Source organism: Equus quagga, chromosome 1 (assembly GCF_021613505.1).
Source record: "Equus quagga isolate Etosha38 chromosome 1, UCLA_HA_Equagga_1.0, whole genome shotgun sequence".
Classification (NCBI taxonomy): domain Eukaryota; kingdom Metazoa; phylum Chordata; class Mammalia; order Perissodactyla; family Equidae; genus Equus; species Equus quagga.
In genome coordinates, this window is record NC_060267.1 from 129,435,811 (window position 1) to 129,455,359 (window position 19,549).

The window sequence follows — 19,549 nt, forward strand, 5'->3', positions numbered from 1 at the left end:
GCTGATTCCAGGTCTGAGGAAGGAAATGTACAAGATGAATCTGGAATATCTTGTCCGATATAACAGCAGGAAGCTATCAAAGTCTGCTAGGGTTCTAGCAGGATTCAGGTGCCAACCTGAAGAAGTTCTCATGGACCAAAGATGGGATAATTTGACTATCAATAAGAAAAACACATGGAATAGGATGAAACACAAGAAATATATTTAAATTTAAGTTGGGGAGAAAAACCACTTCATAGTCATTCTTTGGTGGATGAGAAGAAACCAATTCATTATTTCCAAATCCAGTAAATAAAAGGAGAAAACCACTTATCCTGCTTTTCCTAAAGAAAATGTACCTCAGGGTAACAAAATGGTTTATGAGGGGAAGTTTCTCTCTATAGTAGTCCAGTTAGTAAGTGAAAGGATGATGAAGTTACAATCACCATTTTTTTGCAACCTTTAATAAAATAATGGATCTAGGCAAGGATCATCAAAGACTGCTAATATCTCAAAAAGAAAGACAAGTAGACATTATGGTGCCTCGTGGTGAAAGTATACACTACTAGCCACGAAGAGCTGTTAACAAAAAAAAAAAGCTGAAGATAAATCTCTAGATCAAGCTACCAATTTATGGTGTGGGAGGGGGAGCTAGAAGAATGTTTAAATAACCCAGGTGGAGGGAAATTATTGATGACAAATGATACAGTACCTACAACAAATATCAATTGTGATGGAAAGAAGAGAGAGAGTTGTACATGGGTATTCACTATACAATTCTTTCTACTCACAAGTATGCTTGAAATTTCCCATAATGACGAAAGGTTTAAAAGAATGGTGAAAATGTAGTATAAATGTTTTAGCATGTACTCAAAATGGCAGTCAAAGACATAAAGCTCATAAAAAACTATGCATTTTTCTTTATGTACTTGAGATTAATACCTACTTTGGAGCATGCCTGCAATTGGTTTCCCATAACTTCTAACCGTGATAAGAGTCTATCTTCATCTATTAAAGCCTGTTGACGAAAAATTAAGTATAAATAAAATCCCAGGGTAATTAAAAAATACCATATTAAAAAGGTTGCTAATGCCAAACAAAAGATATCAAATCATAAAACTGAGCAATATCTACTGTAAAATGCTAAATTTTCAATATTTGTTCATTAGGAAATAATTTTGCCTTTGCTTGCCAAAAAATTTTAGTTTTAGTTTAAACAATATCTAAAAGATATTAAACTATGCTTAAATGCTTCTAGAATATAAAGGCAATTGGAATACCTGCCAACTGGTATCTGAAGCCTCTTGGGTGATGGCTAGTAGCCGCTGAAGCGTGGCTAACTTCTGTTCCAACATCTGTTCCCGGTGTAAGGCCTCCTAATATTATAAATCACAAAAGAGATTCTAATAAACTCAGCATGATTCCTTTGGAGAGTAATCAGTTTTTAGCACATTCTGAAAGTATTCTCATTTTACATCCCATTTAGTATCTTACTTTCAAACCTGAGAAATCTACTCTGTAAAATATATATGGGCGACATCATTTTAGTTTCATTTGTTGGGGCTGTTAGGGGTGCTGGCTGCAACTTCCCCTATAACAGAAAACAAATCATCTGTCTTTGTTTCCTTTGTATTCAGAATTCATTGAGAGTGAGTTAAAAAAAAAAACCCAAAACGTAGAGTAGAAGAATCCAACAAATGTTTTAACCCTGAATTTTACATATACATATGAAAAAATTTTTTTTAATTTATATATGTATCTCAGAACAAACATTCCAAACTAAGCCAAAACAATCTGATCAGTAGCAAAGATACCTCTTAATGGCTTAGCTGCACAGGAATGAAACCTAACAAAATGTTACGGATATAAATATGTATATTTAGAAAGAAACTGCTTCACTCTCACAGTCTATTGCATTTTCAGGGCCTCTGATTCTCTCGGGTGACTGCACACCACTTAGCAGCAATCAAATGTCCCCAAAATAAGTAAGAGTCCACCAGTGCTAGTTCAATGTAATTAAGGGGTCAACTATTTGGCAGCTCCAAAGGAATATTTTACAGAGAAAGACATTGATGAGCAAAGCCTTATCTCTAGGTCACTTGTTAATATTTGATAGCTGTTAACAGCATCTCCTTCACTGAAAGTCAAGGCGAAAATGCTCATACAGCATTTAGTTGTGGTTTTGGCACATCTCTAAATTTCACTTTTTTCTATTCCTGTCGTTATCCAAAGAAGAACACTTACTACCCTAATTCCTCTGAGCCACCTCAACTGAGAAGTGTATGCTTCAAACATAGTACTTGAGGTTTAAAGCATGCACTTATTGCTCTCCACATCCTTGATAATGACTACGAAAAATCTGGTTTAATTAGAGTTAGAGGTACTGTTTTTAAATATAACTCTAAATATATAGATTAAGGAATCTAATAAAAGCCATATCACCTCAGAACTCACATTAAAACACAGCTTACACTTAAAAGAGACTAGTTGCCAAATTTATTTTAAGCTTCTAAAACATTCGTACCATCCAGGAAATTACACTAGTGCTGCAAAAAGTTTTACTTAAAAACAAAACCACCAAAAAACTACTACTTCCACTAGATGGCATAATTTCACCTGTTTCAGTCAATTCCGTTTAGAGTTTTGTAACTCTACGAACCACATCCTAATAGAAACTTAATACTTCCAAGAATGGGCTTTCAGTTCTAAGGCATAAACTGCATCTATCCCAGTTTTTATTCAAAAGGTTTACCACTTACATTAGAACTTTAGCAATTCAAAAAGATGTATACGGAAAAGACAGTGCAGCATAATTTTCTCTCAAAGAATTAGAAAAAGAGTGAAAGATTATGCCTTACTAAAAATATTCAGAACTGACAAGAAAGTTGGAAAGAGGACTGGAGTGAGTAAGGATGTTAAGATTCACAGTCCATGATGACTAGTAACAATAGCTTTAGGAAATCCTTTTACCTATATGAGCCCCATATTTCGTATATGAAAAATGAAGGTTAGACCAGATTAATCTCAAAATTTTCTTTCACCTCTAAAAATAAGAGAGATGTAGGTCAACTAATGTGCCTTCCTACTGCATGGTAAATAACTACTAATATTTATGGGATACATTCTATGTGCCAGACATTGTTGTAAGTGCTTTATATATATTAATTCATTTATTCTTAATTCTGCAAGGTAAGTGCTATTATTATATCCATATCACAGATGAGATAAATGAGGCACAAAAAGGTTAAAGAACTTTCCCAACAGGTCAAAAGTTAAACCCACAGATCAAGTCCATGGAATTCTGGCTAGAGTCTATGCTTTTAACTATTCCACTAAACTGCAAGTGTGTAAAACTGCTTATCTATGCACCATTACATTTATGCCCAGTGGAAGATCTGATTAATACATTGATGGTTTTCAGTTTATTTTCACAACGTGTACATTCTTAACTGAGGTAGAAATGCTCTTAGTGACTGACTCCTATAAAAGAATGTAGAGACTCAGGATCACTGGTTTGGTCCTATAATTTTAAACAAAAGGAAACTGAAGACCCACCCAAAGTCACAGAACTAATTGAGTAGCAGAGCCAAGATAAAAGCCTCAATGTCTAAACTCCTGATCCAGAGTTTTCCTTAACCACGAGAATCATAATCCAGTGCAAATCTACCAAAACCAGGAAAAAAAAATAACATGTTTCCTTTTTAGAGATTTGTATGGCTCTTTAAATATGGTGTTAACTTCCTGCGGAACCCATTCCAAGCATCTGCCCTATCAAGCAATCTTTCCATAGATCCAGCAGAATAGCATAGTGGTTAAGAACATAGACTCTAAGATCTAACTGTCTGGGTTCAAATCCCAGCTCTACCACATACTAGGTCTGTGATATTGTGTAAATGATTTAACCATCCTGTCCCTCAGTTCCTCCACCTGTAAAAATGGGAATAAGAAATGTACCTTATAGAATTGTTGTGAGGATTAAGTAAATTAATATAGGGAAAGTACTAGACTAGAGTCTGGCATATATTGAATGCTATATAATTGTTTGCTATTAATATCAAATTAAGCAACCAAAATCTCTCCAGGTTTAATTTTACTTAAAAGTCATCTACAGATAAAGAACTATTTTGGAACTTTTTCATATTTGAAGAAAAATATTCCTCTTGTACAGAATCTTATCTTCTTTAGACTTAACAATCCTGATTCTTTTTATCTTTTCTTCATAAGATCTATTTTTGATTCTTTTTTTACTTCAAAAAGATGTTTCTTTTGTACTTGTATCCAACCAATATTTCTTTAGCCAATATCTGTGAACTAGCAAAATCAAATCTAAGTTGTTTAATTCTGCTTTTAAAGACTAAGAAGTCTCAAGATTTACTTTTACCTGTAGATACTGAGAAAGCTGGAATAGTTCCTGAGAGTACATACTTGGAGTGTTAGCAGCAACCTAGAAACAAAATCACATAGCGTCAATAGTCACACAAAATATTTATATTAGACATTAAAACCAAACCAAGTCCTTGAAATGCCTATTTACTGAAATACGCAAAATAAAAATTATTTTTCAAATTAACCAGTGCCTTTAGTCTTCAAAATATTTCTGTACCATGTCTAGAATTTGTAAATGGCATTATATTATGCTGACCAGTTTGAGATTTATAAGCAGGGTGGTGGAATAAGTGCTACTCACGAAAACATTCCTTGATAAACCAAATCACAAATTTACAGCACAAAGGCAACACAGTCGTTTCTTAATCCAGAAATAATACCTCCTAATCAATAGATCTACATTTTTCTCCTTTAAAATTCATTATTAAATAGTAATACGTCAACAAGTCACAATTTATTTAGAAGTAGCCATCTTCAAAATGATTTGTATATAGGGGTGTGGGGGAGGCAGGACACGAAACAAAACTTTGTCCAATGGCCAGAGGCAATGAAAATAGTTTCGTCTTTTTTTTTTTTAAACTATAGGTAGGTTTTAAGAAGAAAAAGATAGGAATAACGTCGTTTAAACATTATAAATCACTGTCAAAAATGCTTAGAACTCAAGAGTATTAGAAGAAATACCTTCTTATAAGGGGTATCTCCCAGGTGTGGAATAGAGAACCACAGCATTATTCCAAAAAAAAAAATAAAAGAAGGGCACTAGTAGGTTGCTGTAACATTTACTCACATTCCCAACACTGCCAAGCCTTATGCATTAACTTGTTAATGACAGTAATAGCATCATTCCTTATTAAGCTCAGAAAGTACATTTTTATTAATATGCCAACTAGAAGACAGAGAGGTAGCATTATTTTCAAAGTTAGTCCTAAATCAGGAAGCCCATTATTTACTTCTGAAATAATTCTTGGTATTGCTGAAATTGATGATTAACCATTTCTACTTCTAAAAAAAGAAATCTAACAGAACTTCAGTTTCAAGAAGGCTTTCATTCTTCATCCAAATGGGAAAAAAAGGGAAAATATTTTTCCCAATAGTTTAGTTAACTGAACTAAGAGAACTCAACATCCACATTAATGTGAAAAGATACAAAAGATGTATTTTCTTTTTTGCTATTTAGCAAAGATATCTACAGTTTAACACGCCATTTATTTCTGAACAAAAAATATTTTCTAACAAGTAATTATTGCAGAGTCCCTGACCCAAATCAAGTTAAAAAGGATCTTCGAGGACAATAAAAGAGCAATTTGTGTAAGCCCATATTTCTGTGTTATGTCCATGTGTAGGTATATGTTAAGTGAACTATTTGGGCAGAAAGCCTTAATAAATATTTCTAGACAGAACTGTATTCCAGAATAAAAAGTAGTAACTAACACTTCTCACTCTGGCTATGCACAAAACAAGTACTCCTGGTCTACACAGTCAGCCATTTACTTGCAAAGGCTTTTTCATAAGAAACAGCCGTCCTAAATTCTCCAGATATTGAAAATCAGAAGGCTACAGTAACTATGTAGTTATATGCACTCTAAATATACTGTTAGAAAAGAGAAATAAGTTTCGAGGTAAAGTATATTAAAAACAGAAACATTTTCCAAAGCAATATAGCTGAGTCAGTTTAGAAAAAGGAATCATTAGCAACTTACTTTGTCAACAGGACTTGGTAATGGAGCATGGATGACACTGAAAAGTAAAACTTAGAATTTTTATCTCATTTCCTGACAACAGAGGAAACAAGGGACAACAGTACCAATATATCCTCAACCCCAAAGTTGATATATAATTGCCTTCACATAATTAAGAGAATGTGAATTATTTTTCAATCCTTTATAAATGTATAGAATTCTTAGAAAACACAGTGATAAATACAAAGTCTAGCTTTGACACATAATATATTTCTAAAAACAAATTCAAAATCCAAAATCTATTAAATGTTCTTTGAGGATTCACTACTTAACAGGGGCTATGGTGAATTCCTTGGTTAAGTCTATATGAAAAAGAAGCATTCCTTAAAATATCCATTTTCAATTTTGGAATGTATAAATTAAATTCTTTTAAAATTTAAATATTCCTATACAGAAAGTCTTAACAAGCAAAGTTCTACCGGAATGAAGGCTACAATTTGGAAACTTGCTCTAGTGGAGGACAACTTTAGCTAATCAAAACAGTATCCTCTCTACCCAGCCACCTCACACACTAATGACTGAAAGCTTAGATGTAGTATGAAACTAAACTCAGTACGTCAGTTTAAAACTTAATTAGTAGACAGCACTAATTGGTACTAAATGCCTTTTGGGCCTTAAAAAGTACTACTGACAGAGAGGCAGTATGTGTAGCAGTTAAGCACACAGGCTCAGAAGCTATACTGACTGGGTCCAAATTCTGGCTCTACTTCCAGATATGCAATCTCATGCAAGTAACTTAATCACTATAGGTCTCAGCTTCCTTGTCCATAAAATGAGGATAATCATAAAACCAACCCCCATAGGATTACTCTGAGTATTGAACATGTTAATATAAATAAAGAGCTTAACATAGTACCTAGGACACAGTAGCACTTGATCACTACTACCATTTCCAAGAGAACAGAGCAGTTAAGGAAGCCAGGCTCTCTATCTCACAATGCCCTGTAAGATACTGTACGTGGGCTGCATTGGGGATGAGTAGCAGGAACACAGAGTAAGGCTGCCACCCAAGTCACCGACCAGATGCTAATCACTCCATACCCTGGAGGCCATTCATGGTCAGCTTGAAGGCTGACTGGGAAAAGTTCCAGATTCAATGGGTTAATCATGTATAAGCTGCAGAGAAAGTCATCTTGCAGGACTTAAAAATAGGAATGACAATTCTGGTCCTACTGAAATAACTGCAAACATCCTAAGAACTGTTTCAACTCAATTATCACAAATACACTAAAATGTTGAATAAAATCAATATTAAATACCAGCAGCCACCTCCCTTATGAGCACCCATAATAACATGCACAGACTCCTACTGAGACCATAAAACTCTTTACGTACTCTACATCTTTGATTTCACATCTGTGTTCTCAGGCACTGTGATCAATTCACCTCTGCATCCCCAAAACCTACTGCAAGGCCCTAAAAAAGCTAGTGCCTTATGAGGGTTTAAAAAATTATAAACAACTTTAGATTTTTTTCTCTACCTCATAAAAATGAAATAGACATCTTAAAACAAGTTTCTTTTTCTTGACTATACAAGGAATATATATTGATTATGGGAAATATATAAAGTAAAGCATGAGGAAATAAATAAAAATTACCCAATGCTAGCACCCAGAGATAAGCATTTTGGATATAAATTTTCTGTTCTCATGAAAATCAGACTAAACTTGCAGCAAAACATTTCATAAGTGATACATACTTGTATTTTACAAAAAATATCTTGGATATAGGTGTATTTTGTTTGAATTATGTAAAAAGTTCATATTGAATAAGGGAATGTAGAAAAGGAAAACCATTATTTAGTGCTAGGGTAGTGGGATTACAGGCAAGTTCTCTCTGTTTCTTATTATTTGAAAATTATTTGTGCAATATAATAAAAATCAAGGCAGAAAAAGAATCAGCTCTTCAAGGACTACCTACTGAAGACCTTAAAAGCATTAAAAGCTATATATACAATGTACCTTAAACTCTAAGCATTCTGGCATAAGCAAAAGCATCTTGATTGCTAAAATATATTAAATTACAATAACAGAAACAGCTAATGTTCATCACATGCTTATTACATGCCAGGTACTACATTATGCTCTTTATGTGCACAATCTTGTTTAATCCTCATAAAATTTCTGCTCAATAGGTACTATTATTATCTTCATTTTTCAAGTAAGAAAAGGGAGGCCTAATCAAGTCACAGAATAGGTGGAGTCAGGCTTTGAACTGGACTATCCACCTCTAAAGACCCTTTGACCTTCCTCCACCTCTAGAGAACTGCCTGTTCAAAATTTATCTTCTCTTGAAAGTCAGCCAGATTATGTACCATGAAACTGGAAGCAAAATTTTAAATGATGCTAATATTTAACCACATAAGAAAAACCAAACAGAGCCAGCCCTGATAGCCTCATGGTTAAAGTTCGGCATGTTCCACTTTAGGGGCCAGGTTTGGTTCCCAGACGTGGAACCACATCACTTGTCTATCAGTAGCCATGCTGTGGCAGTGGCTCACATAGAAGAACCAGAAGAACTTACAGCTGTACATCATAACTATGTACTGAGGCTTGCGGGGATAAAAGGAAGAAAAAGAGGAAGATTGGCAACAGATGTTGGCTTAGGGCAAATCTTCCTCTGCAAAAAAAGAAAAAAGAAAAGCCAAACAATGAGAAGGAAACAGAGGCAAAGATCAAAAACGCTGGGAAAGAGACAGGAACAAAAGTCACTAAAATAGACTGTCAAAAAATTCACATGCCCTACTAGATTGAAACTGAGAACAGAGATGACCCTTTATGTAATTGCTCAAAGTTCTTGACTCCATGAAAGAAAAATTTCATTATCAAATACAACATCAAGGTCTTTAAGAAGCCATATGTCAATAGTTGATTAATAGTTACTCATTTTTAAAACCTTAACTCTCAACTCATAAAACCTGAGTCATATTAAAGTTCCCCAAATTAATGTTATTTTTAATAATTAAACTATAATTTAGAATGAGAAACATTAACAGCTTAAATTTAAAATGTTTTAAAATTTCTGCTTTGTTTCAGATAGCCTTAAAGCTAAAAAAAAAAAATTGGTGGCTTCTAACTGAAGCATAGTATATAATAATTCTAATGAAAGCACAGACTATCATAGTAATAGGAAGGCCTTGTTCTGCTTTCTTTTTCCTTCTCTCTCTCCTACTCTCTACTCTACCTTGCCTTCATCTTACTGCTTCTCTCAGCCTCCCACCCTCAGATCTTCGTCTCTGCTTTTGAAAGAGAAAATATTATGTTGGGTATAAAAACAAGCTTCTAGCATATTCAAGGTTTTCTCCCCAAATAAAAAAAATGCTGAAGTTTAAAGATTGTTTAGCTCTCTCAATACTTCATAATGACAATCTGTGAAAAGCACAAGATCAAATTGTACTTATGCTTACGTTTTGACATTTACATTTTATTAGTATTGTTTTCAAGTGTGTCCTCCTCTAAGTGATCTTTCCACTGCTTCTTTAAAAAAAAAAATTACAATGCTCTAAAATCCCTCCGAAAACTCCCACTAAAATAGGCTACTAATGATAACAACTTCCTCAAGGTCCTATAGGATTGTGACACTGGCATTAACTTCAGACACAATCATAGTCTAAGAAGTCCTATATTAAATGCAGATCAAAATGAATACAGTTATCACTTACCAATAACTTACATACCACAAATATTTTGAAAAACAACTAATTATCCATCAAAACATAACATAAAATTAAATTTGGAAACAAAATAACCTGCCTCCTTATATATTATTATTTACTAGAATTGCAACTAATGTGAAAAGCAATTAAATTGAAATGTATTATGTTCCAAAAGTACTACATCAATTTCCTAACATTATTAGAATAATCTCGAAGCATTAACAGTACACCATCATCTAGAATATTATTAACCAAAGTAATTAATACAAAAACTTCATAGCACCAAATTATACTCACTCTGAACGGAGCCGGGCTTCCATACCATCTGGTAGAAAAAGTTTTATTGTGGAAACAATACACCCATGGGTAACTGGTTAAAACAAACAAATAAGATAGATAAAATAATTGTTTAAAAATATAAACCTTTGATATAAGCAGTACACTCTGTGACACTGATCTTATAAGGATCTTTTTGAATACCATGTCTTCTTGGACAAGGGAAACAAAGAAAAAATAAACAGGTGAGACTTCATCAGACTAAAGAGCTTCTGCAAGGTAAAGGAAACCAGGATCAAAACAAAAAGACAATCGACCAACTGGGAGAAAATATTCGCAAATCATATATCCGACAAGGGGTTAATCTTCATAATATATAAAGAACTCACACAACTGAACAACAAAAAACAAACAACTTGATCAAAAAACGGACAGAGTATGGGGCTGGCCCAGTGGCACAGCGGTTAAGTTCACACACTCCACTTCGGTGGCCTAGGGTTAACCAGTTTGGATCCTGGGTGCAGACCAACACACCACTTGTCAACCCGTGCTGTGGTAGGCATCCCACATATAAAGCAAAGGAAGATGGGCAAGGATGTTAGCTGAGGGCCAGTCTTCCTCAGCAAAAAAAGAGGATTGGTGGCAGATGTTAGCTCAGGGCTAATCTTCCTCAAAAAAGAAAGGGCAAAGAATATGAGCAGACATTTCTGCAAAGAATATACACACATGGCCAATAGGCACGTGAAAATATGTTCAACATCACCAATCATTAGAGAAATGCATATCAAAACCATACTAAGATATCACCTTACACTGGTTAAAATGGCTATAATCACCAAGACAAAAAATAACAAATGTTGGAGAGGACATGGAGAAAAGGGAACCCTCATACAATTTATGAGGTATGAACACTCGTACCTCATACACTGCTGGTGGGAATGCAAACTGGTGTAGCCACTATGGAAAACAGTATGGAGATTTCTCAAAAAAACTAAAAATAGAAATACCATATGACACAGCTATCCCACTACTGGGTATCTAGCCAAACAACTTGAAATCAACAATTCAAAGTGACGTAAGCACCTCTATGTTCATTGCAGCATTATTCAGTTATTATACAATGGAATACTATTCAGTCATAAAAAAAGACAAAATCATCCCATTCGCAATGACATGGATGGACCTGGAGGGTATTATGCAAAATAAGCCAAACAGAGATAGACAAACACCATATGATTTCACTCATATGTGGAAGATAAACACACGGAAAAAGAGGTTCAGTGGTTACTAGGGAGAAGGGGCATGGGGGGTATGCACAAAGGGTGAAGGGGAGCACTTATATGGTGATGGCCAAACAATAACGTACAACTGAAATTTCACAATGTTGTAAACTATTATGAACTCAATAAAAAAATTCAAAAAGAAAAAAAAATTCATTTATGTTTTCTAAGAATGTTAGCTCCAAAAGTAATCTTGGAAATCATGTGATTCAATTTCCTTATTTTCTAAAAGGAGAAACTAAGACCTGGAAAGGGGGAGAGATTTTGCTGAGGCCACCACTGAACTGACATGACCAGAAGCCAATGTTTTGCTCCACAGAGATTGTTTTCATTAGGTCTCTGAAGCCAAGATGACTGATGTTTGCATTTCCCGTATCACCAAAATGCCTAGTCTTAAAGTACACAAAATCTTATCGGAATTAACTTCCCCTTTTTTGGTTGTTTTATTTTCTTTTACAATTTTGTGACTACAAAAAGCTGAAAACAGAGGTGGGAAATAAAATATAACTTTCAAAAAGAATATAAACCTTTGTACCTCTCATATCTAAACATGTATTTCATTCCTATATGTAATAACTTGTGGAAAAGAAAATAAATCTGGTAGTTTAACGACAACATTCATTTCCCTGGAGAAACTCATCCCTATCCATAATGAATCGCAATTGCAAGGCAGAATTACAGACAGAATTGTTTCAAGTGTCCTAACCTCCAATGCTTTAATAACAGTCAATAAAAGGTCAGCTGAATATATGGGAAAAAAATTGAGGAAGGAAATGCACTTTCTCCCCTATCTGCCAGCATCAAGCCTAACTCCAACTATTCCCCAGTTTAAAACTTAGCCCTTATTCCTGATTCTCCAACCTACAACTCCTAATGGCACCTCACAAAACTCTGAAGTTCTGCATAATACAGCTTGGAATATGCCATTCAATTTCCTATTTTATGGGTGTCCAAGACCTTGGACAAGTGAAACTGCTTCTACAACTCTCTGCTAGTAGCATCTCAGCTGTTTGCTAGAACTCAAGTCTGAGGTTTCCAGTGTGGTATCTAAAATTTTGGTTTTGTTTTCTTGGTGGTTGTTTCTTCCTCCACTCCCAAACATCTTTACATAATGTCACAGCAGTCACTCTGTAGGCAACTTCTTACTGTTGCTTCTTACTTCCTCCTTTTCCTTCTAAAGATTTCAGGAGACAACACTTTATGTGCGGATTTTATAGAAAAAGAATATTTTTGCTGGTTTAAAGGTTGATAGTTTTTCAATTTCTCTGTTCTTCAGATATTATGTCTTTCAGGGTTCAAAGAGTTCATTTATTTAGTTTATCAAACTCTAATTAAAAGCTAATGCAGAGTGAGGAAAATATACTATACCATGACTAGAGGAACGGTGGTTATCTGACTGTATACATTTGTCAAAACTCACTGAATTGTAAACGTGAAATTGGTGTTGTAAATAAATTATATCTCAAATAAAACTGATTTTTAAGAATAGAGCTAATGCATTTATATGAGGGTAACATTAAGTGATCAGGACCATGAATCATCAAGATGACATTTTAAACATGAAGTAATAATTACTCTCTCATTTGGAAATGCACATTAAACTTAAGAAAGTTAGCATAGTTTATTCAATATTAATTTTCACTAATTAATTTCTTATATGAAAAGTGCTAGTAGATCAAGAACCATCTATGGGACAGTCTTCTAAACTCTCTGCCTAACATAGCAGGTGCGGCCATGAACCACTGGGCTCCTTCCTTCCTTTCGGGCCTTATCCTCCATCCTGCTACCACAAATACCCTATACAAAACCAAGCTACCTGCATCTCCAAATACCTTACTTTACACAACCCCAGGCCTTTTACACAAGCTGTCCTCTCTGTCAGTGATATCCTTTATCCCCTTGCCTGCAGGACCAAATGCTTATCCTCCAGGCTCAGATTTTGTTCTTCCTTCACCAAAGCTCAGTATATGAGTTAGGTGTCCCCAGAGCCTCCTATCTCTACATCTTATAACACTAAGCACAAAGCATTGTGAATATTTATCACTTACACAACCGTTGTCTCACCAGTTAGATTCAACTCTTTGAGGGCAGCAAGGATTGGCTGCTTCTCACTTTTTAAACACTAGTACTTAGAGTTATCTAGTATAAAGAAGAAATTTAATAAATGCTTATTGAATGTGTCAAAGAACATGTCTGGTTAATACTTTACGGCCTCCCTTACTCGGGGGTAAAGATGTCTCTTACTTTGAGGACAGTAGGGTTTATCTCTACTTGCCAAGAACCACCTAACTTCCTCCTTTCCCTGGCAGAAGACAGGGAAGGACAGATTTATCCCAACTCTATGGTTCCCCCAGAGAGTTACTATAAACAGGTTACAATCAATACAGGAGCACAATACAAGAAGATCCAGCAATACTGACACAACCAATAGATTTAAATTTATAATAAAGTTGTTTTTTTAAAAAAAATAAGTGCAGCGAGTAACAGAAATAAAACTGCAGTGCCAGAGCTGACAACCTGTGATACATTACATCAGGATTTCTGTTGCTCAGATGTATCACCCCAAAGCCCGGAAAGTAGACTGATGCACAAATCTGTGAGATGAACCAAGGGCTAATACTGACTGGGCAATACAAGGTTGCTGTACTACTGAAGGCAGTAAAGACTGCGCCTTGACAAAGCTGACTATCTAGTCTAGCCAACTCTGCCTTTGAAGGGGGTCCTGTGACAACTAGATAATAGATGCATAGAAATGTTCTCTCTTTAATTTGCAATAGGTAAGTATTTAAAGCAACCTGATAAAAATGTTTTGTTCTAATATTTATATTAATCAACTCTACATAGCAGCATTTCCCAAAGTGGAGTGCTAGTAGGTATTAACAAAAGAGGATTTTGGAGTCAGAAGAGCTTGGAAAATACTTGGTTAAAAGAATTTTTACTTTTTTAAACCACAAGCTTTCTCAGAGCTTAATGGGTTTTTCATCCACTATAACAATCTAAAAGATGCATTTTCCAAACATATTTGAGGACTGAGCATTCCTGTCCTCCTTTTTAGGAGCACTTACACAGGAACTGGTATTATGGTATTAAATGCATGGTATATATGGTATTATGAAGAAAGACCTCAGAAAATATTGCTCTAAAATATTCTATGAAGTACTTTTAAAATAAATTTTGCTCTCAAAATTCACCCAGAAATATTACTATTACGGTATTTCCAAGATTCAAAGACAAAATTGATTGTAAAACACACAATTTAGAAGTTTCTTGGGCGGGGTAAGGAGGCCACAGAAACACTGCCAAATTAAATATACACATGCATTGTAAGCTAGATGTAAATTTCATAAATGTTAAAACATGAAAAACAAGTGTGTCTGAATCGAGGAAACAAGGCGTTTGTGGAAAAAAGTCTGAAATTACCTGCTGTAGTTATAAGACTTTATTAAAAATCAGAATTAAGACTACACAAGCTGACTGCCATTTGTGTGGTTTTTTCCTCTATGATCTTATACAGATTATTTAGCTTTTGAATTAACACATTTACTTTATGGTATGCAGTCAGACTTTTCTATTACCTCTTCACAAAAACATCACATAAAGAACCTGTGTTCACTTTGATTAGTTTACAAACTGTTCAGGCCCTGAGCTGGGAGACGGAAACTTCTGGGGTATGTTGTAGTCTGGTTCTATCTCTGTTCCTACCTCAAGCAGGAAGGTCAATACTAGTCTATACTTGAGTAGTTTGAAGGATCTCTTGAAATGACTGGCAGTAATAGGAAGTACAATGAGTAAGACCATAAAAGCCCAAGAAACAACCAAAACCTAATATTTGGTTTAAAAAACCAAAACCTAAATGAGAAGTGTTAACATTTCCAGACTGGGGAATTATCTGCTTAACTGCCTTTTGATTGCAATCTAAAATAAAAGAGTTACCAAACATCCATTCTTGAATTTTTTGCTTCATAAAGCTTCTGATTCAAAGACCTTTTTCTTTTAAGTTAGAAAAGAGGCAGGGAAAATTAGTTGAATAGACAATTACTCTTTCAATTCTAAAAAAATTTTTTTAATTGATATTCTTTCATACTGTCTTCATTTGTGACCTGGAGTTCAGTTATAAAAAACTTTCCCTCTTCAACTATTTGTTGATCTCAGGTATGATTCCTACAGGAAAGGTAGCATAAAAGCTTTACTCTTTCTCTTTATTTACTTGTTTTCAGAATAATACATGGGTTTCCTAAGTTCTTCCACAGGTGATCAAATTTTTCTTTTCTTTTTAGTATCATTTTAAGTTCACGGATTTAAACATATTTGATATATTTCAATCTACTGCTGTTGTTATTATTTGATGCTCAAACTGCCCCATCTTTGATCAGTTGGAACTCCACATTAATTCCTGAGTCCTTGTGACAGAACCCCAGCAGTCTTAGACAGCTTCATTGCTTTCTGGGATATGACAAAATCTTCTAGGCTCAATTTGTACATTTCCTCTCCTAGACTCAGAGGCTGCTATTTCTCCCAGGAATCTTGTTTCTACCTATCTATTTGGTGGGAGGAATCCTTTCCGTAGGTATATGAATTCATTTGCTACTTTATTTCTCTAGCATACTATTGAGTGATACTGCTCCTTGGCTTATTTTTCGATTCACCCATGAGGAGTGGTGGTTCTTTGGCTTTACCTGTTTATTCAATATTCACTGAGAACCTGGTGGCTACAAAGTAGTATGCTGGGAATGATGGGGAAAACCAACATTATGATGACTAGGTCTTTGTCCTTGAGGAGATTTCAATTTAGTTTGTAGAGAGAACAAATTAGAAATATCTAACATAACAACAAATAGAGAAAAAAATTCACAAATACTACAAAAGGTACAAAACACTACGGCAATCTGGAATGGACAAGAGCAGGGGAAGGATTTATGAAAAGGGGGGAAAAAAGAATAGGATTTCAAAAGCTGGAAATGGAAGGAGAGGCAAAGAGAACGGCGAGAGCAAAGAAACAGAAAAAGAGAAGGATGTGAGAGAGTGCGCAACTAAGGAGGGCAGCTGGAGGAGACTGGAGAGTGGTGGTAAAGAATACCTTTCAAGGCCCTATAGGTGCCAGGTCCCATACTAAGCACACTATACATATTGCCTACTTATGACAAACCATGTAGTTATTTTTATGTCCTATTTTACAGATGAGGCAAGTAAGGTCAAAGAGGCTAAAGTAACTTGCTAAAGGTCATACCTTTGGTAAGTGGCAGTGCTAGGATTCAAAAAAATCTTTTCTATATACCATCTAACCTCTAAATAATCTAGTTAAACAGCTTAGTATATATTAAGGGAATTAATGGGAAATAAAATCAAAAGGTTGAACTGAGTCCACATTTTTGAGGACCTCAAATGTACAATTAAGCATTTCAGACTTCATTCTGCAGTATGGCACAGCCACTTAAGGCTTCTAAAAGCAGGAGAATGACATAAATAAAACTGCAACAGAAGAATATTCTGGAAGCAATGAATTGGCAGAGTATGGTGGCCAGAGTAGGGTGCTACAGTAGCAAGAAGAAAAACAAGTAGTAGCAGGGAAAAGAGGCAAACGGTCTAGATGACACAACTGCTAGAGATAAGGAAGAGACAGGATTCAGAAAAACACCAAGATTCTAGCTAGAGTATTTGGGAGAATGATGGAGCAATAAAAGAAATTGGGAAGTCAGTAGAATGTTCTAATTTGAAGGCGAAATTAAGCTTTATACAGAGTAATCATAGGGCAACAGTAGGATATTCAAAAGGAACCAACTAACAAGCATCTGGAAATACAGGTAAAGAGCCAGCAAGAATGGATTCACAGCAGACAAGGTGAGAAGGGAAACTTGGGACTTGAGGATAAGGGAAAGCAAATAAAACAGCTGCTGCCAGGAACTTAACTGAGTAGGGTTCTTAAACCTAGCTGTCCAAAAGAACAACCCGAGGCTTTTTAAAAATAGGCATGTCCAGTCTCCACACCTAGCAATTCTCCTTCTTAGGGCTGAACGATACGATCCAGGCATCTATAGTTTTACAAAGCTCTGCAGGTAACTCTGGTGCACATCCTGGGTTGACAATCCATGTTTTTAATGAAGAAAAGAGATTGCAGGGCTGCCCCACGGCCAAGTGGTTAGGTTCACGTACTCCACTTCAGTGGCCCAGGGTTTCACTGGTTTAGATCCTGGGCACGGACATGGCACCACTCATCAGGCCATGCTGAGGCAGAATCCCACATAGCACAACCAGAAGGACCTACAACTAGAATATACAACTATGTACTCGGGGCCTTTGGGGAGAAGAAGAAGAAAGAAAAAAAAAAGAAGAAGACTGGCAACAGATGCTGGCTCAGGTGCCAATCTTTAAAAAAAAATTTAAAAAGAACATTGCCATGCCATCTGAAAAATTCTCTCAGTCAACCTAGCAAATTTGGCGTAGTCTGCGCTGAATCAGCTTTGTGATTTTCCCTAACAGCTAGAAAGTGGAAGTGTGTAAAGCTATAGTGAAAGTAACCAAGAGCAAGGAATGAGTGAGGACAGCACAGCCAAAAGTCAAGTAGTCGTCTAGGAATCGGCGACAGTACCTTTGAAATGGCCAGTGATGGGTTCCAAAGGACAGACAGGTAAAGGAGCCTGGGGTTGAAGCTACTGAGAAAGAGGAGCAAACTTAACGGCAAAAAAAGATAGTACAAATGATTGCCAAGGGTTTTAGTAATAACAACAGTACCTGGCCCTGAGATGAGCACTTTATATACACGCTTTCAAAGTTCATGCTGAACATTGTGCTACAATGTAAACACTGAAGATTGTACTACAAACCTTGAGGTAGGCAGTAGTATCATGCGTCCTATTTTACAAGATGAGGCAATTAAAGATTAGACAGGTTAACGAGAGGTCACTGAGTCACAGCAGAATAAAAAGGGTAGCGGGAAAAAGAAGGTTGCCAATTTCCAAACCTCATATTAAGGCTCCAGATTAGGAGGCAGGTTGTCAAAATCTTAGTTGAGATAAGTTGGTAGAAAGAACTTTTATAAAATGGTGGATGAAGATTCATGCGACATCTCAAAATTTATTCAACCAACATGTGCCATGTTAAGTGTGGAGATTCTACCACGAAGACAGAAACATTGCCTGCTCTTGTACAGCTTATAGTTTAGTGAGGGAGGCAAACACATAAAGGGGAGTACAGTGTGCAAGGGGGACATGGTAGGGCACCTCATCTGGCCTAGAAAGGTTTCTAGGTGAAGGAAAAAGCATGTGAAAGAGCTTGAAAGCCAGAAAAGGCAAGGTCTATTGTGGGGAGTAAAAGTAACTCAGCACAGTTTGAGCATAAAGCGAAAGGAAGATCCCATTGATCTTGCTCATAATAGGTCCTTTGTTCATAGGGGCTTAACCTAGGAAGAGATATTGGGGAATTGGACCTGGGCTGATGAGCTGATTGGAGTTATATGCAAAGTTTATAGAACTAACTTGCTCCAAGCTTTGCAACAGAGGGTTACTGTAATGTTGTGTGACCCAGGAAATTCATGCCCTGTCTGAGCAGTTTGTGGGTTCGGGAACAGAGGAGTGGGCAACAGTTGGGTTGCTAAGGCCTTTGTTGCAGGAGGATCTGATAGACTGTCTTTCTCTCTTCCTCCCTTCCTTTTTTTTTTTTTTAATCTATTAGAATGTCACTTTGTTTACAGTGATATTTTGTATCTCTACAGCAGGTTAGTTGTACAGTGCTGACCAGTGAGTTTTCTCCCCGGAGCCATACTATGTGGAAAGCCAAACATCAAAATCAGTTTGTTTTTGGAGAGCTTGGATTGGAAGAGACACTAATATGAACTGATATGTTCAATAACATCAAGCTCATATCACCTTTTTAACAAAATCCCGATTTTATACACACACATACACATGAAAATCTTTATATGTTATATATTTTTTTTTGGAATTTCCTTTTACACATACCTGATTTTGCATAAATACATAAATGTTATACATACTGGCGTGTTTCTACTGCAGTTTCGTTAGCCCTGCCCTTTTTAATTCGGCTCCCTTTTCTCCTTTACTCTTCCCTTCTACCCACACTCCAGGATGACTCACGTTCATGACCGAGAATGCATTCTTTCACTTTTTTCCCTCATGTTCATATAATCCTATACAAACACATACATATATATACATTTATAGGAACTGGTGAGACTTTTTACAAATTATGAAATTATTAAAAGTAATTCTTTCTTTACT

General features: G+C 35.7%; 1 protein-coding gene across 33 annotated transcripts in view; it reads right to left on the bottom strand.

Moving 5' to 3' along the window:
- SLMAP (sarcolemma associated protein) overlaps positions 1–19,549 on the bottom strand; it is a 158,934-nt gene that overhangs the window by 65,930 nt on the left and 73,455 nt on the right. For all 33 annotated transcript variants that reach the window (XM_046654982.1, XM_046654990.1, XM_046654908.1 and 30 more), the window contains 5 exons: positions 10,057–10,129; positions 6,066–6,102; positions 4,361–4,423; positions 1,260–1,355; positions 926–997 (listed from right to left, as the gene is read on the bottom strand). In XM_046654982.1, coding sequence (XP_046510938.1) covers positions 926–997; positions 1,260–1,355; positions 4,361–4,423; positions 6,066–6,102; positions 10,057–10,129 — 341 coding nt within the window. The remainder of the gene's footprint in view (positions 1–925; positions 998–1,259; positions 1,356–4,360; positions 4,424–6,065; positions 6,103–10,056; positions 10,130–19,549) is intronic.